This window comes from Tasmannia lanceolata, unplaced genomic scaffold (assembly GCF_043159265.1).
Source record: "Tasmannia lanceolata isolate RefF3 unplaced genomic scaffold, GAP_Taslan_0.1 ptg000015l, whole genome shotgun sequence".
Classification (NCBI taxonomy): Eukaryota; Viridiplantae; Streptophyta; class Magnoliopsida; order Canellales; family Winteraceae; genus Tasmannia; species Tasmannia lanceolata.
Window position 1 is genome coordinate 46,315,369 of NW_027518692.1, and position 26,374 is coordinate 46,341,742.

The 26,374-nt window shown below is 40.4% G+C and overlaps 1 protein-coding gene across 1 annotated transcript; it reads right to left on the reverse strand.

Annotated features, from left to right (window-relative positions):
• Nucleotides 1-24,630, reverse strand: LOC143891562 (DUF2358 family protein (DUF2358)). Its single transcript, XM_077396058.1, has 2 exons — nt 24,154-24,630; nt 1-615 (listed from the first exon to the last, which is right to left on the reverse strand). Exons 1-2 carry the CDS (start codon nt 24,558-24,560, stop codon nt 192-194), a joined length of 831 nt encoding a protein of 276 aa, XP_077252173.1. The 5' UTR covers nt 24,561-24,630; the 3' UTR covers nt 1-191.
• Nucleotides 24,631-26,374: the final 1,744 nt, after the last annotated feature.

The following is a 26,374-nucleotide window of genomic DNA, read 5'->3' on the forward strand; positions in this document are numbered from 1 at the left end:
AGCAGACAAGCTAGATATAACCTTCACTATACAAAAATATGTACACGAATGGCAATGTCAAGCAGCATATATTCACTGCCATAGTACAACACATTACAAAATTTGTAAACATTGTGATCTGAAATTCTCTCAGATGATTCAGCAGTATAATATCCAAGCAAAATCTAAATGGTACCTTACCCATGTAAATCTCATCTCAGTATAAATGAGGAGCAGCTCAAGACGGGAGAAGATAAGATCTCAAAATAAGTTGGCTTTGGTGTAGAGGTACCACCAATAGATTGAACCAGTTCCTCCACGGACAGGACCCGGAACTTGGGGGGTGAATTAAGGGCAATGTTGTCCACTCTGTGCTCGAAAATCTTGCCTTCCTTATCCAGCTTATAACTTGAAATCCCATCAAAGCGACCATGGCTCTCCCATGGCACTCGAGGGATGCCATGAACGGTCCAGCGAATCATTATGACATTCTCGAGAGGCTGCCAAACACTAACAATGTCTACTGATAAGGCCTTGAAGAATATCCTGCCGTTAAAGCGCAGTGCCCAGAAAATTGATTTGTAGTTTTCAATGCCGGCAAAAGTGTTGAGAGGATCTTTGAAGACAATATCGTCCCTGGATAAGTGAAAGAGAAAGATCTTAAAAAGGTACAAATTGATAGCGAGTAGAAAGTTTCATTTAAAGGGAGATTATTACAATTGGAGATTTGGAACTGACTAAATGGCATGAATGGAAGGTGAAGGGGAAAAATGAAAATCAAGAAAAGCATGACTATGGTATTAACAACATGATGTCAGTGGGTTGACAGTCCCTACACTAAAAATAACTGAAGATGTCAAAACAAAAGTTAGCAGATTTTACTTTTGGCATACAACCAAATGTACCCAGCATGGAATTTTTGGAAAGAGCATTTTCGTGGGGTTTGTATTGTGTTATTTCTTAAAGATTTGCAGCCCTAATAACTAGGTTATATAATCATGTATGTTGCATTAATAACAAAACTTCCATTTGTGAAGTAAGACAACAAAACATGTGAACGCACCATAGTCAAACCGTCTGATTTATTTGTTATTTCTAGCATTATGCACTCCCACTACACCTCAGTTATTGTCTAATACCCCTGATTTTGACCCTTGTCTCTTTTTTCTTGACTACTTCTGAAATGTGAACTTAATATTCTTTCCAGACTAGTGAGATTTAATCAAAGCAAAAAAGCATAGAGGGGTTGGCTAGAAAGAGGTAACACAGGAGCAAGACAACAGACAAAAAAGAGAAGAAAAAAATACAAGGCAAAAAAGCCAAAAAGAGGGTATAATGGCCCAGAGGCTTCTAAAACAAGCGTAATGTCGAAAATCCCTCTAAATAAGAGCATAAATCTCAAGGGAAGATCAAATTGATCCTCCTTCGGAAGCCGACACAGAGTGTTGAGGGAGTCTCTCCTTCAATCAACAGCTTAGAAATTCCAATCCAAGGAACCAACCTAACTCTATTTCAAACAGCGAAAATTTCAGCGTCTACTGTATCACAATTCCCATAAGGACCTACATAGTAGCACTCTGATCAATTTTTACTGCTACCATCAGAAATCATCTTCAAACATACTATGTGTGGGTAAATCTAGACCTCAGGAGTCCTAACAAGAGGAGAGCTCCATGAACTACGCACTAATCTGAATTCAATCGTTAATAATGTTTTAATTGGCAACATCGGTGAACCATTTTGCTTTGGAAGTAGTCTCAGAGACTTCAACTATTTTTCAGTTTATGACTTTACCATACAACCTATTGTTGTTATTAAAAATATGATCATTTATATCTTTTTACATTATCCATATGGCAGGCGAAGATAGAATTTTTCATAAACAATCAAGTCACCCTGGGGCATTAAATGAACGGATGAAAAGGGGGTTCTAAGGGGAAGCCACAAAACACATAACATGCCTATCGCAAACAATCCTCTTGACAACCTAATCCACTTTAAGAATTTTACCATGAAGGATACACAAAACAATGCAATATCTCAAGAAGAGGAAGAGGCTAGCAATTTTCAAATATTGGAATCTTAGACTCAAGGGATTAGCAATATACAAGGCATAAAAAGATTTAACAGTGAAATAGCAATTTTTCTGGACTCCAAACCATCCCATTTGCATAGTCAGCAACAACAAAAAAAATAGTGCTTGTTGATTGTCACAGACAAGTTCAAGAAGTCATTTGAGGTTTCAAGAGAACTTCCCCTCAGAATCGGAATAACTACCCACCTTAAATCAAGCCCATCAACATAGTTCTCAATTGAAGCAATAGGATTAACGGCGCTAGCGAAAAAGTAGAAGAACGACTTAGCCAAAGGCAGAATAACTCATATAAAAAGATGGAACTAACTTGCAAATTTGATAATTTATTTAAATACATAAATATAGATCCCCAATTTTTAAAGGATTAAACACATGAAAACGATATTTCATGGATTAATCAGTGCGCAAATGCATCTTAGTTGATGCATTTGCATGTTATTTCCATAAAGAATAACAAAACAAGAAAGCAAACACATAACTGGAGGTAGGATTCGAGATTTTTTACACCCTTCGATTGAAATGTCGGCTGCCGTTATAACATTTTGATCGACATAACCGAAACAACACCAACATGACTGATATATCAGTCAACATATTCTAATAAAATCACTTCTTGTGGATTTTGTGTTGGTGAGGACTGATGCAGAAATATATCTGCAGAAACTGACATATGTTGACCAACATTTGATACTGTGGATCAGAGATGAGGTGGCCAGCTAGACAGGATTCCAAACTTTAAGAAAGCCAGATTCTGCAGGTTAATATATAATGGAACTGGTGTTTTCCACCAGTGCGAGACCACCCCCCAATTATATACCCCATAAGAAGGGAAGCCTCCTCTAACAACAAAATGTAAATCATTTCAAAAACGAAAGAAACAAAATTTAAATACACATACACTTTCTCCCTTAATGTTTAACTACTAATATAATCACATGATTTTTCATAGAATGATTTGAACACCCATAAAGTTCTTAATGGGGAAAACATATGGGGATGCCCAAACTGCGCAGAAAATATCTCCATAAATTCAACAAAGAATGACTATATCAATGAATAAACTGACTAATGCTCTTTTAGATAACCAAAGTGCCTCATAGTCACCTCCCTCTCCTACATAAAAGCATTTCACCCTTCTGCACTTGAACACATTCCATAATATAAATAAATTGTAGCCCAGCCTCTTCTCTCTCTAGCTGGTCATGACATTATAGCACACGGCTCACACATCATATCATGCAATATGAACTGAAAAACTTGCATTTACATGAACATGAAAAAAAGTGATGTGGCAGTTTACCAGACAAGGTCCCTTAATCTTTCATATTCCATTGCCACTACTAGACAGGAAAAACTATGATCATCCTGACCATGCTCAATCCCAAAGAGGAGACTGAAGGAAATCAACTAACAGGTACGCGGCTCAGACCAAGGGCCCAGCATGAGCAACCAAAGTCCATGATAAGAAAGGTCAATGGAGCTAATGCTATAAGAAAACTTTCCTGAGCACAACACGATACCATGGATGCTAGTCATGCACTTCAAGTAATATCCTCAATTCCAAAGCAATAAAAAAATCGGTATTCACTGGCCCAATCTGAAATCAAATTGACTGTAACGAGGCCCATAACTTCGAGTTTCTTGATTATAAGCAACAAAAAAGAAACAAGTCACCTCTCTAATACCGATACCGCTGAGATGAGAACAGAAAAATAAAGCATACGAAGGAAAAAGATATGGCAGTTAGAAATGCTTACTGCATTCAGCCCCAACAAGAGAAATTACTCAAAATAGTGCAATGCGGAAAGTTCATAGAGGACAGCAACCTACAAGCAAAATGACATGCAAGATACTACCAATAAGCAGAAAATAAGAAACCATAAACTAGAGGAAAATAGTGTGTTGAAGCTGATGAAGAAACTCTTGTGATAGGCACAAAGGGTAACAACTAGCTCCAGCTCTCATGTCTCCTCTCAGCCCTTATAATAGGAGGGAGTAAAATACGCTGAAGGACCATCCGGTCATGAGACACCACTCATAGTAAACCCTTGCTGACACCAGAGAATCAGATGTCACAACTGAACATGCTCCTATTTGAATCTCCAAAGGGCAGCACCAAGAAATCCACACTCCTATTGGTTTCAAGAGCTAAGCATTAGAAATGTTCTTAAGTGTCCAAAGAGCTTGAAGCAAGTTCAGTCCCTTCCAATAGTTCCCTTTAAAGACACCAAACGAACTGCAGGAAACCCTAGAGTTTAAGTATGAGTATGACTAGTGCAAAATCCATGAGCAAGGTTTGAAAAATAATCAAATTAAGAGACTCTTTCATTTCTAAGTACAAGGAAAGTTTAAGCCAAAGTGAGACATAAGCAAGCTCATGAAGATCATAAAAAAATTTGTGCAGCATCCTAGAGTTCAGATGGATATCGATTAAATTGACAAGGTTTCTGCGTCTTCTTTGATCTTGAAAAGCATTGTTTGGAACTATTGGGGGCCTTAATAATCCATCGGCACTTCAAAATGGATAATTCAGGCTAGCAGAGTAAGTACTAAGTAGAGTCTATAAAATTGGAAGGTAGACCCAGATTCAAAACCCATTGCACCTGGTGTTGTGATCATAAAGAAAGCAGCTTAACTGATTTTTTTTTTAAAGGTAACGATTTTATTAATGTGTTATAATCGAATCACATTGACGGGACAAGATGCCCCACTGTTGTGATAGCAATTACAGTAACCCTGACAATTTTTTATCTTCCCCACCCACAATTTTCCTACATAAAAGCCTCCCCTAATTGTGAGGGAGGTCAAGGACTAAACTCTTAACCCTTCATCTGCTTCTTCTAACGTCCTCCTTTCCATTGATGTTCCTACATGAAAGCAGCTTACCTGAAGGTTTCCACCAAAGTTTGTTGGGGTTGTCCCTAGCTCAATTGAAAGGTGCTTTGCGTAGCAACCTCGAGGAATGACTTACATAATATAACTGTAGACACCCCATTTTGACCGTGCCCTGCACCGCCATGTTTTATGCTTAACCTCGTCAAATCAGTGAGTTGGGATCATAAATGAAACCCTGAGGCAGCTTGGGGTCCCACCAGGGTCCCTGTAAAATTTCGTAAGGATCCGAGCGTTTGCCTAGTGTACGAGCTAAGGCAGTGTCGTGGTGCAAGTTCGAGGGGGGGGTGAAATATGTCATTTCCCGCGTAAAAGAGGGCACTCTCGGCAATTTTATCTTGTTTCCTTTGCAAGCAATCGTTATGGGCCATTGGACCAAATCATAGGGTTAGGAGCATGCAGAGAGAAAATAATTTTATGCCCATTTCTTACCCGAGACGCCCCTGTAGTTAAAAAAAAAAGTAGTAATCAATACATTAAGGGGGCTGTCTCGGAAGAAAGGGGGTGTATAAAATAAAATTATTTTTCATTTTCCATTTAACCCATCGAACTAGGGTTTCATGGAAAGGGGGATTTTTCGTTCAAAGGGAGAGGGAGAACCCTAGCCGCATTGGAGTTGCAGATAGAGGAGAGGAAGAAGGGGATCTCCATTTTTCTTCGCATAGCAGAGGCAGAGAGAGGGAGAGAAAGCAGAAAAAGGGGAGGAGCCGCCATCTCCACCCATCCCATACCCGACCACCACCACCACTTCCTCGAACCGGCGACCACCACCAACACCCGCGGCCATTTTCTCCTCTTCCTCTGCCCATCATCACCACCTCCACCCTTCTTCTCCAATACCGCCGCCATCAAACCCACCTCCGGCTACCACTCCCTCTGCATCTCCGTCAACCCAACAACCCAAAACCCATCTCAACAGACCCTTCTCCTTTACTCCACCACCAACCGCCTATCATCTCCGGTAACCCCATCGGAAATCCCTCCACCATCCAACTCCTTTCGTTTGCAGAGAGAGGATTAAAAGAAGAAGAAGAAATTAGAAGAGGGTTTGGTGTCTTCATCCCCATTTGCGGCTTGCGGCTCCCAACAGGGAGAGCGGAAGGAAAAGAGAAAGAGAGGAGGTAGGGATCCGATCGAATCCTTCCCACCGGTTGACCCCACCACTGCCATCAGCCTCCATTTTCGTCCCTTTCATAAACCCAAACCCACCTCCATCTCCTCTGCAAAAAAAAAAAAAAAAAAAAAAAAAAAAAAAAAAAAAAAAATCAAAAAAAAAAAAAACCAAAACCCCCTTTCTCTGCAACTTAACCGGCCATCTCCATTCAAACCCACTCTCCCATCCTCTCTACTTGCCTCAATCTCAGCCATTGTTTCCACCTTCTACCTCCATCTCCACCGTAAGCCACCACCATCTCTATCAAACCCACTTCAAAATCCATCAAACCCACTTCGATTTTTCTCCCATTTACAGCCATCTCCCACCTCTGCAGATTTTCCTATTCCACCACCATCAAATCCTAGAGCCAAAGCCTCAGATCAAGCGATTTACGTTATCTGTGAGCGAATATCTTTGGGTTTTGTTGCATCCTTCTGCCTAAATTCCATCAGCAGGCTCAGGTAATCATTTTCGTCAAATATTTGTATTCATTCTCTTTGTGATTGCTCATCAGTTAGATTTTCGTTGATCTATTGCTAGATTGTTATATGGTGATGGAATTCACAGGTCGATCTCAGTATTTTATAAAAAAAAAGGAGAAGGGGCTGGTTTTCAATTTCATTGATCTTGTTGTATTACTGCTGCCCAATTTAATCTCATGCGCATGTTTCTGATGTACTTGCAAAGTAGATGGTCTCATTGCTTTGCCAATGTTGGATTTGAGCTCACGTTCTTGTTGTTGTTTTAAAATGCAATAGATCTTACTGTTTTGATGTCTGATTCAATTTCATTAATATTTGATTGATTTCGCTTAAGTTTCATTGATTATATCTTGAAATGTGATAGAGGGTCAGTAGGGGAATCCATGCTTTGAGCTTTTATCATTTAGAGGCAAAGAAATGTCAGCAACTAAGCATGATGATATCGGTATAATTTCCCGTCATCCTACCTCTGCAGGGTTTATTTTTACAATGCAAATTCTCAACAATGTGAAACTTTATCCCTTGTTTTCTGGAATGATGGTACTAGCCTGATTATGCCCTCAATCGCGTTAAAATTGTTGTTCTTTCTTTTTGTTTATATTAAAATCTGGAATGCAAAGGATGAGTGTGGTGTTTAAATTTGATTTGTGTTGAGGTTGCGGTTTTAGTTTCCGAGGAGAGTTTTGGGGCGATGAAGGCGCTAGCCTAAGCCCATCTTTAGGGGACTCGCTCAATCCAAGTAGCGCTCCCCTCTTTTGTTTAGTAGGTCTACCCAACCTTTTGGATTTCTTTTAACCATTTCCTTTTTTTTTTTAAAAAGAACCCTTCTCTGGGCAATGATAAGGTTATTTGGAGCCCGTCTTTATGTTTTATGGCTCACCGCTTCACACTTGGATCTGCACAAGTTGATGTCCTCTGTATGCACTGAAATTCTTAATAAATTGGAATTATCATAATCTTTTTGATATTTTTTTTTTTTTTTTTATATATATTCTTCTCTTGTACTAATCTTTGAGTTAGGTTTTGAAGATGATAATAAATGGACTGCTCAGGTGAGACTCTCTTGAGGTTCATAAACTTGTCTTTTATTTAAATAAATTGTTTTAGGAAAGAAGGAGATCAGATGACTACTCTATTCGATGTTATCGACATGAGTACTGTTTGATTTCAAGGCGGTTTGTAGGAATATTATCATGTGTATTATGATATCAGATGATTACTTTAGCATCATCTGATTTCATCCCCATATTGGGGTGGTGTTTGTGGTTGGGCATAGAAGTGTTTGATATTGTTTTCTTTTACTTTATTAGGCTATCCAGCGGCTGGTCTGGACTAATTAATGTTGTTTATCATTTTATGATTGCTATAGATTGTGTATTTCTTCTATTGAAAATTCTTCTTTGCTTAGCACTTGATTTATTTTTATAGGAATAAAATGGAATTTGCGATTATCTGGTAGCCTTTTCTTCTCTTTTTGATAGACTAACACAGTCTTATAGATTTCTGTTAAATTTCTTTAGATACTAGAATCCCCTCTCATTGCGAGGGCGATGAAGGCGCTAGCCCAAGCCCATCCTTAGGGGACTTGCTCAGTCCGAGTAGCATACTCCTCCTTTGTATATAGGAGACTTGCCCAGTCTCATTCTCTTGCTAAACCTCCTCTTTGTGCGTCGTTTGGTTTTGGGAGAACACCCTCCTCGGCTTGGCAGCATACCCCTACCCTTATGGGTATTGGGTTGCACATTTGTTGCACCCTAGGGCTAGGTAGCTGTCCGGCCCGGCTGGGTGTTTCACCTTTGCCAACTATGCACAGGGTCTTTTATTCCTTTTTACTTGTGAGCTTCTCCTTATTTGATAGTCCATTCGCATAGGAGTCAGCCCTGATTAGAGAGTCTTTGACTCATTCATCCTTTGTAGTGTTATTAGAGTCTCTGACTCATTTGTACTTCCTCCTTAGTGTTATTAGTTAGGAGTTTTTCCATTAGAGACTAACTCAGTCATATAGAGCCTTCCCTGCTTAGGATCTTAGATTGTTTTCTCTGTTCTTGGGGCACTATCTTTCTTGTTGTGGTTTGTCTCTTTGAGACGCCAGCTTCTTGTTGTGGATCGTCTCTTTGAGACCTTTGTTGCTTGTTTGGGGTTTCCCCTTTTTGGTTTAAGGCTTTGCCTTAGTTTATGGTATTACTTGCGTGTCCCCTTTAAGATTGCAAACATTTAAAGGCTTAGAGCATTGGAAAAGCTTTAAAATCCAAAAAACATTAGAAATTTAAAACTCAAAAACATTTGAAAACTTTAAAAATATCAAAAACATTTGAAAAACATAAAAAACCTTTAAAAATCTAAAGTGTTGAGTGTTTCTTTTAGAAGCGTATTAGGCGAGTTCGATTTTCGAACTACGTTGGCTTGATCCTCTTCCACGAGGTACGTAGTGCAGCTTGGGATCTTCATCCCAAGTCCAGCCAAACTTTGTAAATAAATGCTTTAACCTTTTTTTCTTCAAAACCTTGTTTTCAACAAGATCTTCCTCTAGAGTTAGGAGTTTGTCCTAGATAGAGAGTTTTAGAGTTAGGAGTTTGTCTTTTATTTGTTGTGTGCTTGTTTGTGTTGTTTTATAGTTAGGAATTCGTCTTTGATTTGTTGTGTGCTTGTTTGTGTTTTAGAGTTAGGGGTTTGTCCTAGCTAGGAGTGCCTCCGTCCGGTTAGTTGGCGATTCACATCGCCGATTGATGACTAGGTCTTGGATACGTTAGCAATCCTATTGTTTTCCTTAGGGCATACAGCCTAGTTACACGTAGGTTGTAGGAACCACTTGCATAAGCTTAAGGCTAACTTGCATTTAGTTAGGGCATATAGGGTGTCCTAAAATCTACAATTCACTGGAATTTAAATAACCGTTCAAGAAGCTTTAATAACTAGTCCGGTCTTTTAGATCGAGTCTAAGATAGAGGTCTAGGTTTCTCAGGCATCCTAGCTTAGAATAGACGCGGAGAACTACGTTGCCTTGATTCTCGTGGAGGCGGGGATACGTAGGCTTCTTTGGATGAATATCAGACCATCCGAGGACTCGGGCTAAATCGTTTTAGAGTCTTAGGATTTGTGGTGTTGTTGTATTGTATATTTTGTTGTGTTTTCTTACTTTCTTGTACTGATCTTATACCTTTAGTTATAGCTTGCATGTGTTTGCACATCAGAACTCAGACACCAGTTAGGTATGTCACTCAGAACCTAGTTATCATTAGGTGCCATTTATTTTGATTCTTTTGTGTGTGCTCATTTTCATCTCCGAGACATGCATGATTAGATAGACGTTTTCTCGGAGATGCGTGTTCCCATTTCATATGATTTTCTCTTGAAACTCTTCAAGGTTAATAGTAAATGGCATAAGAGACCAAGTGTTCGCACTCGGGCGAATTGGGGGCGCTCTTCGGACCTTCTCCATTCGTCATCAGGCACGGGCCTTCTGTATCTCTGGTTATCCATTGCAAACAGAGCATTTGTTTTGGTTCCATGGCGTGTCCATGGATGGCGACTCTGAGTTATTTTCGGATATATCTTGGTTTCGAGCCCTGGCTCCGGATCAGGATGTATCTCTTTCCTTTTATATCGCCACTCATGCTATGCTGTGAGGGTGGCATCCGTTTCGAGAGTTCCTTGGCAGAGCTCTCTTCCATTGTGGAGATCTTAGAGGATTGCAGGAGGGATCTCGCGTCCCTCGGCACCGTCCTCAGGATCGGGGTCCACAGGCTGGCGACTCTGCTGGGGATCTCTTGAAATATTGCCTAACTCTATAAAATGCCATTTTTACTAACTTTGGAGAAATTTGAGCTAAAATCATTTTAAATGGGAATTCTATCGTTAGAATCCAGGGGCACCAGATAGGTGCGTAATTAAAACAAGGGATTCACACACTGCACATCATGCATTTTCATATTTGTTATTTGTTTCATTGTTTTTATTATTTTTTATTATTGGCTCCACGGGATAGATATAATGCGTGCCTCATGGGATATCACTATCCAGATGGTGCTGTTGTATCTATTACCAAGCTATGCGCCGGTGCTGCAGCCGTAAACACTAGGTGTACTTGTGTTTACAGCAGCCGATGAGCAATGAAGCATACTATGTATAACACTAGGTGTACTTGTGTTATACATGTTAAGTATGTTTCATACGCATAGTACCCATTAGATTGAGTCCGGAGCCCTACTCTGTTTTATATATTATGTATATACTTACTGACCTAGTGAAATCCAATTAGGAGGTACCCGTGTTTATATAAGTATATTGCATTCATATGGGGTTGAACATGTGTTGCTCACACATGTGGAGCCTAGAGTTAGGAGCCTTGTCCCATTTGTAGACTAGGGTAGCTCACCTTGCGTGGCTACATCGCGGTCCTAGTACACTCACTGGTCTGTCGCGAGTCGAGACTTTCTCGACTCCGTTAAATAGATTAGGGCTGGTGCCCCTGGTTAGGGTGTATATATATGTATATATATGTGTGTATAGTGTATTATTCTTAGATCAGGGCTTATCCTTTCGAATAAGGTTTCCTTATCTATTTCAGTCATACCATCCTTTCAGACTCGGTCGATGACTCTTGCTCTTGCTTGGTCATCATCCAGATCGCGGTCTACCCTGTCATCTTTATCATATGATTATTCCTGTATCTTGGATTTATATCTGTTTTGTCAGCTGTATGATCGGGTCCTACTTTCTACAGAGATTTTCTGATCTATTATCGCCGATTAGAGTTTGTTCACTATTTCAGTCTTGGATCAGGCCGATGATTATTGTTCACCACCTGTTATGACCATGGTTCATTTCTTGATTCTTCGTTATCCATTCTTTTTGCTAGCTGTTAGACCAGGGCCTGTCTATCAATGAAGTTTTTCTGGTCTATCCATTAGCCACATTGTTTCATTCCCCAGCCTTCGGACCTGGTCAATAATTTTCCTCTATCGTTATTCTGACCATGGTCTGCCTCTTGTCTCTCGAGTGTACAGTTGTGTCATTCCTTTGTACATAACTTATTTGCTGAGTCGATTTGTAGTTACCTTCTTGTACCTACACCATTTGTTGAGCTGATTGTCTAGATTAGGACCCATTTTCAGTGGGTATTCCTGGTCTAATTCATCCTATCTACATTCTCTTGATTTGGTTGGTGGCATTTCCTTTGCCTTTGTTGAAACCATTATCTGTCTTCTCGTCATCGGATTGTACATATCTCTTGTTTGTATATGATTCTGTCGGTTGATTAGATTAGGACCCATTTCTAGTGGGGGATTCCTGGTTTAATCATTTGTATTCACATTCCTTCAGATTCACTTGACGGGTGGTCCGTACGTGTCACTCTCATGGCCACAGTCTACTTGCTGCCCTTTTGATTGTATATCTATTCTGTTGTTATGTCTTAGATCTGGTCGATGGCTTGTCTGATGTCTCTATATCTTTTGGTCCCAAATCCAACCCATGACCAAGCGTCGTCATTCATGGTCAGTCCTTCATGTGATTACATCTCCGTGGTGGCCATATTCTGCTTACTGATTGTGTGCTTATCTTGCCATCATTATTTGAGTGCAAGTATCCTTGCTGAGAGTCCTACATTACTGAGTTTCTATTCATTTACCCTTATGTTGAGTTGTGAGGATCACCCTGTATAGCCGTCATGCTGCCGAATTTTATATAAACACCTTGAGCGTGATCGCTATCTTTTCAGAGTTATCGATAAGCCATGAGTTTACTCTACCACGATCCTTTTAGGGCCGTCATGCTGCCGGATTTTACTCAACTCATTTCCAGTATGATTGTTATCCTTTGGGATTATTGATAAGTCATGTGCTTACCCTACCATGATCCTGCTTACAGTTCTGCTGTTAGTTTTATCCTAGGGAGAGATGTGTTTGTATTATCTCTTGTTTCAACTTGTGTATATCATTTTCATGAGATTGCCTCATACTAAAAGTCAGTGTCTGTCAATTCCATGACATGAGTCTGACCTAATTCACCTTACCCGTTGACAGCATCAGTTTTCCCTCCCTGCTCAGACAAAATGGCCATATCTGAAGATTTCCTAAAGAAAATGCAAGAATCGGTAATGAACCTATCTAGGGAGTTCTCTAATGTGAAGGAGGATTGGAACCAGCTGAAAAACCTAGGTAATGAGAAGTCTTTGACCGTTGAGGACTCTGTAGTCCAAAATCCTCCTCCTCTGATCTCTGTTCCTGTCCAGGCCATTGTAGAACCAATCAGTGGTTCTAAAGACAAGGAGCATGTTGACGAGAAGAATTTGCCACCTCCCACTGCCGTAAGAAAAGAGGAAGAACTTGCAAAAGAAGTTGAGAAATTACCTCCTATGGTCTCTGTTCCTATACCAGCCGCAGTAGCGTGTCTTGATGATTTTAAAGGTAAGCAACATGTTGAAAAGGAGTGTCTTCTAACTCCTACTTCAGAAGAAAAGGCGAAAGAACTTGTTAAAGAGCTTAAGAAGTTAACCTTTGATCAACAGAATGTGAAGAACCCAAAGAGCGATAACAAACCTGTTGTTTATTCCAAGAAGATCGGCGGTATTGAGTCATCTCATCAGGCATCTCAAATTGTCATGCATAAGTCTGATGAAGTAGAAGAGAAATCAGTAAAGAAACCTAAGAAGATATTCACTCAATTGCCGAGACCTCCAGCAGTCATTCTCCGAAAACTTGTTAAGGATGGGCAGTTGAAACTTATGGCTTCAAAGCCACCACCTAAGGTTCTCCCAAGGTTCTACAACAAGGATGAATATTGTGAATATCACCAAGGCCCTGGTCACATCACTAATCGTTGTCGCTCTCTCATATTTGCAATCCAAGACCTCGTAGATAGAGATCGTCCCATTTGGCCCGGGTTTAATGCTACACAGCATCCTTTGCCAAGACATGTTACAATTTCTTCAGCTGGTACTAAAGCTAACTCGATCATTGAGCCTTTTGAGGATCCTATTATCACCGCTCATCCCACCTTTGAGTTAGGGAGTTCTTCAGTTACAAATTTGGGAATGTCAGAGTTTGAGATGTCAGGAGGTGGTTATATGCCAGAAAGAATATCACCACTGCCAGTTATTGAAGATCAGCTTAAGCCGGATCGACAAGATCTGCGCCAGGGTTGAACCCCAAGTCATTGACGTCATGGAAGAAGGTGTACTACTCATATATTTTCAGTGCTAGTTCGTCATTATAAAAAAAAAAAAGTGTGTCATGTTTGTCAGTCGTGTTCATTCAGAGTCTGTCGTTTACGTCATTTGTCAAGTTTAATGTAGAGCCCATCGAGGTGCGTCCAAAAAAAAAAAAGAGAAAAAAAAAAAAGAGTTACTGATGTACTTAAGAGTCTTCAATTCAATAAAGTTGTTGGTTTCGAATCTTTGATGTTCTATGATTCACTCTTAGATCTAATGTTTAAATAACTAAAGACACCCTCTTGGATGAGATTGCAGACGAAATTCCCCTCAAGATCTGAAAAGGTCAAACGAGAGGAAGAGCGTCTAGCATAGCCACTTGAAGAAGAAATCGAAGCTATCGATAGTGGTATCGAAATCCGAAACTCGGAAAAGATGGATTGGCAAAACTTTATCTCCCGAGGAGCGCAAAGAATTGATAAACCTGTTTAGGGGGGTTTAAGGTAGTCTTGCTTGATCCTATAAGGATAAACCAGGGGAATGCCCAGTCGTTGCTCAAAGCAAGATTTCATTGGCTTTAGACATCCAGTTGAAAAGTGAAGATTTTAAAGAGCGAAACATCAGACATCCTTTGGAGCTGATGAAATATTGAGAGAAGAGTTTCTGGCAAGGAAGTATGATAAATTTGAGTCCTAAAAAAAAAAAAAAAAAAAAAAAAAAGACAAGGGGTTGTGAAACCTTAAGCATAAATTCAAGATCTTCGATGTGGGAATGGAGCACAGCGGTCGAAGTTTTGCCTGAAAAACCGCCAGACTCCTCAACAAAAAGATTCAATGCCTTTGAACCTTCTTCACTCAAAAGAGCTTGTACATCAAATATATCAGGAGGCCATCCTTGGGCGTTTGAACCTTTATAGCCAAGATCCCAACGTCGTAAAATCCATTTGTAAACCCTTTGGGCCAAAAGTCAAATCAAACCCTTTCTTTCTAGCCACAATATAAACCAGGGGCATTTTTTTTAAGAAGTTTGAACTACGTTATGACCTGATCCCCACCTCTTCAGGGGTACGTAGGCGTCTGATTAATTCAGATTCGGTCAACCTTGGGGATAAAAGCTGAATGATTCCCCTTTCAAAATTTTGAAGCTTAAAGCTAAACCATCCTTTGTTTAACCCATGGTGAACTACGCGGATCTGATCCTCCATCGTTTGAACTTTAAATATCCCACCCTTTTGAACCTAAGCCCACCTAGAAAGTCCTTCTGGTGAAACAAGCAAAGATTCAAGGCAAATGAAAGCAAAAACAGAAAAAAGAACGAGAGTCTGAAGACCCACTAGGTTGAAAACCCGAAAGGGCGGCCTAAATGAAATCATGTGCTTGCTAAGTCATTAACCAAAGAAGTTGGCTTATGCAAAGGCAAGGGTAGCGGTCTGCTGGATTGAAAATTGATGAGATACCGAAGGAGTTCTTCAGTTGTGCAGAATTTTCAAAGTTTGAGTTGTGACTTCTTTTGAAGAGAGAAATCAAGGAGATGGAGAAGCAACCACTACACAAGGCAGGATCCCAAAATCCGAGTAGTGTCGGCAAGACTTGCTTTGATACTTTTCTAAACTAGGGGCATTAAGACTGAGCAATCCGAAGGGGGTAATAACCATGACGAAAATCCCGATGACGGAAGGAAGTGCCTCTTGGCATAGTTTTCGAGATTACTGTAGGAGTGGCTAGCCATACCATAAAAAAATAACATATTTTATCTAAAGGTGAATCAAAATGTAGTCGAGTCCCTTAAATAATCTATACCTTCTTTGATAGAGTCCTTGGGAGTCTATTCCTCATTCATATTTGTTTTCTTTCAAGGTTAAAAAGTTGTATGGCACTGGAAGGAAGGGGTGTATACCTTTCAAAATGAAAGACCCTAGTTTAGGTATCCTGTTCGGACAGGCTGAATATGTCAAGTTTCAAGCAGTTGGTGTCGGAAAGAGCGAACCTCAAATAGTGGTCAATGAGAGGAGAAGTCTTTGAGCTTAGCCATTATCCCATCTTTATTCCAAAGAAAGAACCCATGCAAATCCAAAATTTCTTTATCTATCCTTGTTCTACTCTCCTTGAGACTCTTGTCATGGAAGTGCAATACACTAGGGGCATCTTTTATGACTTGCGTCATAAAAGATATCAAACATCAAAGGCAATCAGTGCTAGTGTTTACAGCAAGTTGAAGTAACAGAGATGCGAGCACGTCTTGAGCTAAATCTCCGAGCTCTTCAAATGAGCCCTCTTTCTTGAAAGAGTCAATTCCCAAAGAAAATCAATTTCCCCACCGGAGTTTAGAATTTGCTCCCGCAACCTTCAAACCTCAGCAGAATGCTTTTCACTTGTTAAAGAAGGGTAAACACCTGAAAGCCCCGTCAAGTACTTAAGTCTGATCCTCAGCAAGGAACTCATACTTCCAATTTTCTTGGCAAGAGAAAGCTAATTCCAGAAAAATCTAAAAAATCCAAAAATCAATTCTCCATTCAATAAATTAGTCCTCTATATTCATTCAAGGCTCTTCGTGGTCTACCATTTAGGAATACCATGGACCCTTGCTTCCCGAGTGGCTCTTCGTGATCTGATTTTCGAGTTATATCACGGACCCACTATCCATACTCATTCTATTCATCTCCATTGCTTGTCATTATCCTTGTTCATCCTTGGCTCTTCATGGTCTACCAGTCAGGTACACCATGAACCCTTGCTCCCTGAGTGGCTCTTCGTGATGTGTCCTCTCAGATATATCATGGACCCACTATTCATAGTCATTCCATTCATATCTTTTACATGTCATTGATCCTTTCCTTAATCATTGCTTCCTTGGCTCTTCATGGCTTATTACCATGGACCCTTGATTCCTTCTTTCTTGGCTCTTCACGGCTTATCACCGTGGACCCTTGATCCTTGCTTCCTTGGCTCTTCATGGCTTAATACCATGGACCCTTGATTCCTTCTTTCTTGGCTCTTCACGGCTTATCACCGTGGACCCTTGATCATTGCTTCCTTGGCTCTTCATGGCTTATTACCATGGACCCTTGATTCCTTCTTTCTTGGCTCTTCACGGCTTATCACCGTGGACCCTTGATCCTTACTTCCTTGGCTCTTCATGGCTTATTACCATGGACCCTTGATTCTTTCTTTCTTGGCTCTTCGCGGCTTATCACCGTGGACCCTTGATCCTTGCTTCCTTGGCTCTTCACGGCTTATCACCGTGGACCCTTGATCCTTGCTTCCTTGGCTCTTCGCGGTTTATCACCGTGGACCCTTGATCTTTGCTTCCTTGGCTCTTCATGGCTTATTACCATGAACCCTTGACTCTTTCTTTCTTGGCTCTTCACGGCTTATCACCGTGGACCCTTGATCCTTACTTCCTTGGCTCTTCACGGCTTATTACCGTGGACCCTTGATTCCTTCTTTCTTGGCTCTTCACGGCTTATTACCGTGGACCCTTGATTCCTTCTTTCTTGGCTCTTCACGGTTTCTCACCGTAGACCCTTGATTCCCGCTTTCAAGGCTCTTCGTGGCTTATCGCCATGGACCCTTAATCAAAATTTTTATTCAACTGTTGTTCTTTCTTGTCTAGTTTGGTAAAAAGTCGGACCACAACTCTATCTGGTTATTTTTGTTGTTCGTAATGAAAGCCTGAGTCATGTTTTACATGATTCGTTGTTCTGCAGTATACCGCTGCCAGCGTGTGGATTTAGGTAACCGCCGCCCCACGTGTGGATTTAGGTATGCCTGCGTTTGTTTCTTTGGTATGTTACTATGTTTTGTTTGGTGAGAGTTTCTCTCACCAATATATTTTGGTTGCCGAGTTATGTGTCCCGCGTTTTACCAAATTACTCATAAGTCATGTTGAATGTTGAAACTTCAAAACCAAAATCCATTTTACCCTTGTAAGTACCGTTTTAAAACCAGAAAACCCAAAAATTTCTTTGCTTTGTTTTCGGGTCGATCAAAATGTGTTGTCTGTTCAGCTTTGCCATTCGCGTGTTGTACACGCTCTGCCAAAGAGGGGCATCTGTAGACACCCCATTTTGACCGTGCCCTGCACCGCCATGTTTTATGCTTAACCTCGTCAAATCAGTGAGTTGGGATCATAAATGAAACCCTGAGGCAGCTTGGGGTCCCACCAGGGTCCCTGTAAAATTTCGTAAGGATCCGAGCGTTTGCCTAGTGTACGAGCTAAGGCAGTGTCGTGGTGCAAGTTCGAGGGGGGGGTGAAATATGTCATTTCCCGCGTAAAAGAGGGCACTCTCGGCAATTTTATCTTGTTTCCTTTGCAAGCAATCGTTATGGGCCATTGGACCAAATCATAGGGTTAGGAGCATGCAGAGAGAAAATAATTTTATGCCCATTTCTTACCCGAGACGCCCCTGTAGTTAAAAAAAAAAGTAGTAATCAATACATTAAGGGGGCTGTCTCGGAAGAAAGGGGGTGTAAAAAATAAAATTATTTTTCATTTTCCATTTAACCCATCGAACTAGGGTTTCATGGAAAGGGGGATTTTTCGTTCAAAGGGAGAGGGAGAACCCTAGCCGCATTGGAGTTGCAGATAGAGGAGAGGAAGAAGGGGATCTCCATTTTTCTTCGCATAGCAGAGGCAGAGAGAGGGAGAGAAAGCAGAAAAAGGGGAGGAGCCGCCATCTCCACCCATCCCATACCCGACCACCACCACCACTTCCTCGAACCGGCGACCACCACCAACACCCGCGGCCATTTTCTCCTCTTCCTCTGCCCATCATCACCACCTCCACCCTTCTTCTCCAATACCGCCGCCATCAAACCCACCTCCGGCTACCACTCCCTCTGCATCTCCGTCAACCCAACAACCCAAAACCCATCTCAACAGACCCTTCTCCTTTACTCCACCACCAACCGCCTATCATCTCCGGTAACCCCATCGGAAATCCCTCCACCATCCAACTCCTTTCGTTTGCAGAGAGAGGATTAAAAGAAGAAGAAGAAATTAGAAGAGGGTTTGGTGTCTTCATCCCCATTTGCGGCTTGCGGCTCCCAACAGGGAGAGCGGAAGGAAAAGAGAAAGAGAGGAGGTAGGGATCCGATCGAATCCTTCCCACCGGTTGACCCCACCACTGCCATCAGCCTCCATTTTCGTCCCTTTCATAAACCCAAACCCACCTCCATCTCCTCTGCAAAAAAAAAAAAAAAAAAAAAAAAAAAAAAAAAAAAAAATCAAAAAAAAAAAAAACCAAAACCCCCTTTCTCTGCAACTTAACCGGCCATCTCCATTCAAACCCACTCTCCCATCCTCTCTACTTGCCTCAATCTCAGCCATTGTTTCCACCTTCTACCTCCATCTCCACCGTAAGCCACCACCATCTCTATCAAACCCACTTCAAAATCCATCAAACCCACTTCGATTTTTCTCCCATTTACAGCCATCTCCCACCTCTGCAGATTTTCCTATTCCACCACCATCAAATCCTAGAGCCAAAGCCTCAGATCAAGCGATTTACGTTATCTGTGAGCGAATATCTTTGGGTTTTGTTGCATCCTTCTGCCTAAATTCCATCAGCAGGCTCAGGTAATCATTTTCGTCAAATATTTGTATTCATTCTCTTTGTGATTGCTCATCAGTTAGATTTTCGTTGATCTATTGCTAGATTGTTATATGGTGATGGAATTCACAGGTCGATCTCAGTATTTTATAAAAAAAAAGGAGAAGGGGCTGGTTTTCAATTTCATTGATCTTGTTGTATTACTGCTGCCCAATTTAATCTCATGCGCATGTTTCTGATGTACTTGCAAAGTAGATGGTCTCATTGCTTTGCCAATGTTGGATTTGAGCTCACGTTCTTGTTGTTGTTTTAAAATGCAATAGATCTTACTGTTTTGATGTCTGATTCAATTTCATTAATATTTGATTGATTTCGCTTAAGTTTCATTGATTATATCTTGAAATGTGATAGAGGGTCAGTAGGGGAATCCATGCTTTGAGCTTTTATCATTTAGAGGCAAAGAAATGTCAGCAACTAAGCATGATGATATCGGTATAATTTCCCGTCATCCTACCTCTGCAGGGTTTATTTTTACAATGCAAATTCTCAACAATGTGAAACTTTATCCCTTGTTTTCTGGAATGATGGTACTAGCCTGATTATGCCCTCAATCGCGTTAAAATTGTTGTTCTTTCTTTTTGTTTATATTAAAATCTGGAATGCAAAGGATGAGTGTGGTGTTTAAATTTGATTTGTGTTGAGGTTGCGGTTTTAGTTTCCGAGGAGAGTTTTGGGGCGATGAAGGCGCTAGCCTAAGCCCATCTTTAGGGGACTCGCTCAATCCAAGTAGCGCTCCCCTCTTTTGTTTAGTAGGTCTACCCAACCTTTTGGATTTCTTTTAACCATTTCCTTCTTTTTTTTAAAAAGAACCCTTCTCTGGGCAATGATAAGGTTACTTGGAGCCCGTCTTTATGTTTTATGGCTCACCGCTTCACACTTGGATCTGCACAAGTTGATGTCCTCTGTATGCACTGAAATTCTTAATAAATTGGAATTATCATAATCTTTTTGATATTTTTTTTTTTTTTTTTTTATATATATTCTTCTCTTGTACTAATCTTTGAGTTAGGTTTTGAAGATGATAATAAATGGACTGCTCAGGTGAGACTCTCTTGAGGTTCATAAACTTGTCTTTTATTTAAATAAATTGTTTTAGGAAAGAAGGAGATCAGATGACTACTCTATTCGATGTTATCGACATGAGTACTGTTTGATTTCAAGGCGGTTTGTAGGAATATTATCATGTGTATTATGATATCAGATGATTACTTTAGCATCATCTGATTTCATCCCCATATTGGGGTGGTGTTTGTGGTTGGGCATAGAAGTGTTTGATATTGTTTTCTTTTACTTTATTAGGCTATCCAGCGGCTGGTCTGGACTAATTAATGTTGTTTATCATTTTATGATTGCTATAGATTGTGTATTTCTTCTATTGAAAATTCTTCTTTGCTTAGCACTTGATTTATTTTTATAGGAATAAAATGGAATTTGCGATTATCTGGTAGCCTTTTCTTCTCTTTTTGATAGACTAACACAGTCTTATAGATTTCTGTTAAATTTCTTTAGATACTAGAATCCCCTCTCATTGCGAGGGCGATGAAGGCGCTAGCCCAAGCCCATCCTTAGGGGACTTGCTCAGTCCGAGTAGCATACTCCTCCTTTGTATATAGGAGACTTGCCCAGTCTCATTCTCTTGCTAAACCTCCTCTTTGTGCGTCGTTTGGTTTTGGGAGAACACCCTCCTCGGCTTGGCAGCATACCCCTACCCTTATGGGTATTGGGTTGCACATTTGTTGCACCCTAGGGCTAGGTAGCTGTCCGGCCCGGCTGGGTGTTTCACCTTTGCCAACTATGCACAGGGTCTTTTATTCCTTTTTACTTGTGAGCTTCTCCTTATTTGATAGTCCATTCGCATAGGAGTCAGCCCTGATTAGAGAGTCTTTGACTCATTCATCCTTTGTAGTGTTATTAGAGTCTCTGACTCATTTGTACTTCCTCCTTAGTGTTATTAGTTAGGAGTTTTTCCATTAGAGACTAACTCAGTCATATAGAGCCTTCCCTGCTTAGGATCTTAGATTGTTTTCTCTGTTCTTGGGGCACTATCTTTCTTGTTGTGGTTTGTCTCTTTGAGACGCCAGCTTCTTGTTGTGGATCGTCTCTTTGAGACCTTTGTTGCTTGTTTGGGGTTTCCCCTTTTTGGTTTAAGGCTTTGCCTTAGTTTATGGTATTACTTGCGTGTCCCCTTTAAGATTGCAAACATTTAAAGGCTTAGAGCATTGGAAAAGCTTTAAAATCCAAAAAACATTAGAAATTTAAAACTCAAAAACATTTGAAAACTTTAAAAATATCAAAAACATTTGAAAAACATAAAAAACCTTTAAAAATCTAAAGTGTTGAGTGTTTCTTTTAGAAGCGTATTAGGCGAGTTCGATTTTCGAACTACGTTGGCTTGATCCTCTTCCACGAGGTACGTAGTGCAGCTTGGGATCTTCATCCCAAGTCCAGCCAAACTTTGTAAATAAATGCTTTAACCTTTTTTTCTTCAAAACCTTGTTTTCAACAAGATCTTCCTCTAGAGTTAGGAGTTTGTCCTAGATAGAGAGTTTTAGAGTTAGGAGTTTGTCTTTTATTTGTTGTGTGCTTGTTTGTGTTGTTTTATAGTTAGGAATTCGTCTTTGATTTGTTGTGTGCTTGTTTGTGTTTTAGAGTTAGGGGTTTGTCCTAGCTAGGAGTGCCTCCGTCCGGTTAGTTGGCGATTCACATCGCCGATTGATGACTAGGTCTTGGATACGTTAGCAATCCTATTGTTTTCCTTAGGGCATACAGCCTAGTTACACGTAGGTTGTAGGAACCACTTGCATAAGCTTAAGGCTAACTTGCATTTAGTTAGGGCATATAGGGTGTCCTAAAATCTACAATTCACTGGAATTTAAATAACCGTTCAAGAAGCTTTAATAACTAGTCCGGTCTTTTAGATCGAGTCTAAGATAGAGGTCTAGGTTTCTCAGGCATCCTAGCTTAGAATAGACGCGAAGAACTACGTTGCCTTGATTCTCGTGGAGGCGGGGATACGTAGGCTTCTTTGGATGAATATCAGACCATCCGAGGACTCGGGCTAAATCGTTTTAGAGTCTTAGGATTTGTGGTGTTGTTGTATTGTATATTTTGTTGTGTTTTCTTACTTTCTTGTACTGATCTTATACCTTTAGTTATAGCTTGCATGTGTTTGCACATCAGAACTCAGACACCAGTTAGGTATGTCACTCAGAACCTAGTTATCATTAGGTGCCATTTATTTTGATTCTTTTGTGTGTGCTCATTTTCATCTCCGAGACATGCATGATTAGATAGACGTTTTCTCGGAGATGCGTGTTCCCATTTCATATGATTTTCTCTTGAAACTCTTCAAGGTTAATAGTAAATGGCATAAGAGACCAAGTGTCCGCACTCGGGCGAATTGGGGGCGCTCTTCGGACCTTCTCCATTCGTCATCAGGCACGGACCTTCTGTATCTCTGGTTATCCATTGCAAACAGAGCATTTGTTTTGGTTCCATGGCGTGTCCATGGATGGCGACTCTGAGTTATTTTCGGATATATCTTGGTTTCGAGCCCTGGCTCCGGATCAGGATGTATCTCTTTCCTTTTATATCGCCACTCATGCTATGCTGTGAGGGTGGCATCCGTTTCGAGAGTTCCTTGGCAGAGCTCTCTTCCATTGTGGAGATCTTAGAGGATTGCAGGAGGGATCTCGCGTCCCTCGGCACCGTCCTCAGGATCGGGGTCCACAATAACGTACACACACACATGTGTGTGTAAGGAGATCTTCAAGCTGTATTGATGAGGTGGGACATGGAGTGCTAAATGGGAAAGTTTCAAGGCTTGCAAGAAGTGCGCTATGAAGTTTGTCCCATGCTCAATATTCTGGAAAAAAGTTCACACAAATCATCTTGCAAACACAGACACACAATTGCATCCAACCAACAATAACATCTTACAAGCAACTATAACATGATACAATACCAACAAATGACAAAACCTTACCCAGCTTTCAAATGAAACAGAGGAAATCTTGGACAATCTAGGCTAAGACATTATTACTCAGTGGACTCACCATCTATAGCAACGAACCGGATACCTCCACATTAATGTGGATTTCATTTGTTTAAGTTGCAAGAAATATTACCACCTAAATCACAAAAATGAAGAAAACTTCCACAAAAATAGTGACAAAAACATATATATATATATATAAAGAGAGAGAGAGAGAGAGAGAGACCCCTTCAGAATTCTCAAACATCAATAGCTTCACAACAGAACCAGATGTGAAAAATGTCATGTGCCTAACTGGCCGTAACACAAATAAACAAAATAAAAAGACAGAAAAAGGAAGGGATGGTTGATTCGAGGCAACCGGACCTCGTAGAGGTTCAATTCGAGAGGAACCACGACTCTCCTAGAAACAAAGTTTCTGTTTTTTTGCTGTAATTTTCTCATATTCATTGTTATTGAAATATACTTACTTATATAGAAGTACAAAGTGCCACATCACAAACCTACTAACCCACTATCAAGACACACAATCAGTAACTTACACCTATAACCACATAGCAAGTAGCAACTTCATTGTAACTACCCACAATAACATGCAGGCATCAGAAAAGCACAAAAAGTGTTTAGAATATGTGAGATCTCAGGTAAGCTAAACTAATTAGGAAAGTAAAATTAGGAAGATTCTATCTTTATCTCTTTCTACAATTAGTCTTTATCTTTAGCGTGTTCAATATAAACACTCATCAAGCACTCTGTAATTTAGACAAAGAGGAAAATCAAATCACGAAACGAACCTATAGATATCAAAACTCGGTTCCCTGTTAAAGATGTAGGGCAATTCCTCTCTAAGTGTCCTAATGGAGTTCCCTATATTCACATAGTAATTCTGCTTATCTTCATCCTCACTTTGTTTCTGCTTCAAAGAAGAAGAAGAAGAAGAATTTCGCTGAACCGGAGCCGAAAAATACCGAGAAATCCTCACTACTGGTACAAGATTTGAATCCGAACCTATAATCTCCCAATCCGTGATGCTGGAACAAACCCTAGGACCCGAAATCATCAACTTTTGCTCTGAAAGGGCTCTGAAGCTGATTCTGTTGTTGTTTCTAGGGTTTATTTTGGAGGTATGCCGGAATCCGATCACGCCATGACCGATTCCCCAAAGGGAGGCGATCTCCGGCGAGGAGAAGAGAAGAGACATTGGAATCGGGATCCGGTACGGAAAGGGAATCAGAGGGAACGATATTCGATTTTGGAATGGGTGGGGAAATGCAATAATAGCTTCATTGGAACGAAATCGAAAATGGAGATGATTTTTTCACCCCACTGTCGGATTATGCACCCCCCTTGAACTCTTTTAGGCGTGATTTGACGTCAAAAAGCGTTAAAGTCTGCCCACAGTTCATGATATCAAGGGGGCGCATCATCCTATAGGGGGCGAAACATTCTTCTTCCAAGTTCGGACATTGGGCGATTCGACTGTCTCCACGTCAGCATTTAGGGCATGATGAAAATCGATGTGGATAAGCTAATATATATTGACATATTATCGAGGTGATTTGATTTAAGAAATAATATTTACACTCCCTGACACTTTTGGAAATAATAATAAAGGTGGAAGTATCATTTGTCTAACCTAAATACTGACAATCTATCGCAGAAAATTACGGGATGGGAAATATGTTTCGAGGAATTACGTATTTTGGGTGCCTTTTAAAACTAGCATCAAAACAGGTGATTATTCAAAATCGGGTGGTAAAAAGGCCCTGATATCCTTCTGACATCGAAAGAGTCCTCCTTTTTCATTACTGTCTGTTAAATTGGCACGCTTCACGAGGCTTCTTTTGGTTCGTTTGAATGTGTATTTGAACCGACAGAGCCTTGAGTTCGTTTCTAACTTGGCCGTCGGAAATAACTAAAGACGGATGGATGCTTGACACGTGTTGGAAAACTTTTTGGAATGCTGGTAACCCAAAGTAAATCATTATCTTTTCTCACTTCTTTTTTGGCTTAGAACGGTAACGTTATTAAATACGTCTCTTTTGGCTTAGAATCTTTTCACTTCTCTTTTGGTCCCCACTTCTCTTTGGCTTAGAACGGTAACGTTATTGAATATGTCCCTTTTGGATTAGAATTTTTTCTCACTTCTCTTTTGGCTTAGAACGGTAATGTTATTGAATACGTCTCTTTTGGCTTAGAATCTTTTCACTTCTCTTTTGGTCCTCACTTCTCTTTTGACTTATAACGGTAACATTATTAAATACGTCTCTTTTGGCTGAGAACGGCGACGTTATTGAATATTTTATTTTCTCACATCTCTTTTGGCTGAGAATGCCGCCTGATTCTAGAGTACACCACTGGAATAATAAGGGGTACGCCGGCAGAAATAGGGTGTAAGCAGGAATAAGGTGTACGCCGGCGAATTCTAGAGTATGCTGCCGGATTTCTGGGTTCAAACATGTGTTCCAAACGTATCGAGTACGCCGCCGGATTCTAGAGTATGCCACCGGATTAAGCAGTGTGCCGTCGGAATATCAAGGGGTACGCCGACGGAAATAGGGTGTAAGCGAAAATAATAGGTACGTGGACGGAATCTCATACAGAGGTGGTATTATTAGAAGACGCTAGCGTTACAAAAAAAATTTCAACACGTGTCAAGCATCCACCCATCTCTAGTTATTTCCGACGGCCAAAATAGAAACGAACCCAATGTTCTGTCGGTTCAAATACACATTCAGACGAACCAAAAGAAGCTTTGTGAAGCGCGCTAATTTAATATGCAGTAATGAAAAAGAAGATTTCTATTGATGAAAGAAGGGTATGAGGGTTTTTTTCCACCCGATTTTGAAGAATCACCCGTATTTGATGCTAGTTTTAAAAGGTACGCAAAATCTGAAATTCCTCGAAACTTATGCCCCCATTCCATACTTTTCTCTATCTATGGCATGCAGTGCATTGCACGTGTTTTTTTTAAAATATCATTAGATATAAAAAAAGTAAGGATATTGATGTTGC

Bases quoted from the DNA above. Each gene is read 5' to 3' on its own strand.
- LOC143891562 (XM_077396058.1), bottom strand. From the start codon at position 24,560: ATGTCTCTTCTCTTCTCCTCGCCGGAGATCGCCTCCCTTTGGGGAATC. The intron at 616-24,153 runs GTTCGTTTCGTG...TCACTTATCCAG, and splicing joins CCGAGTTTTGATATCTATAG to GGACGATATTGTCTTCAAAG.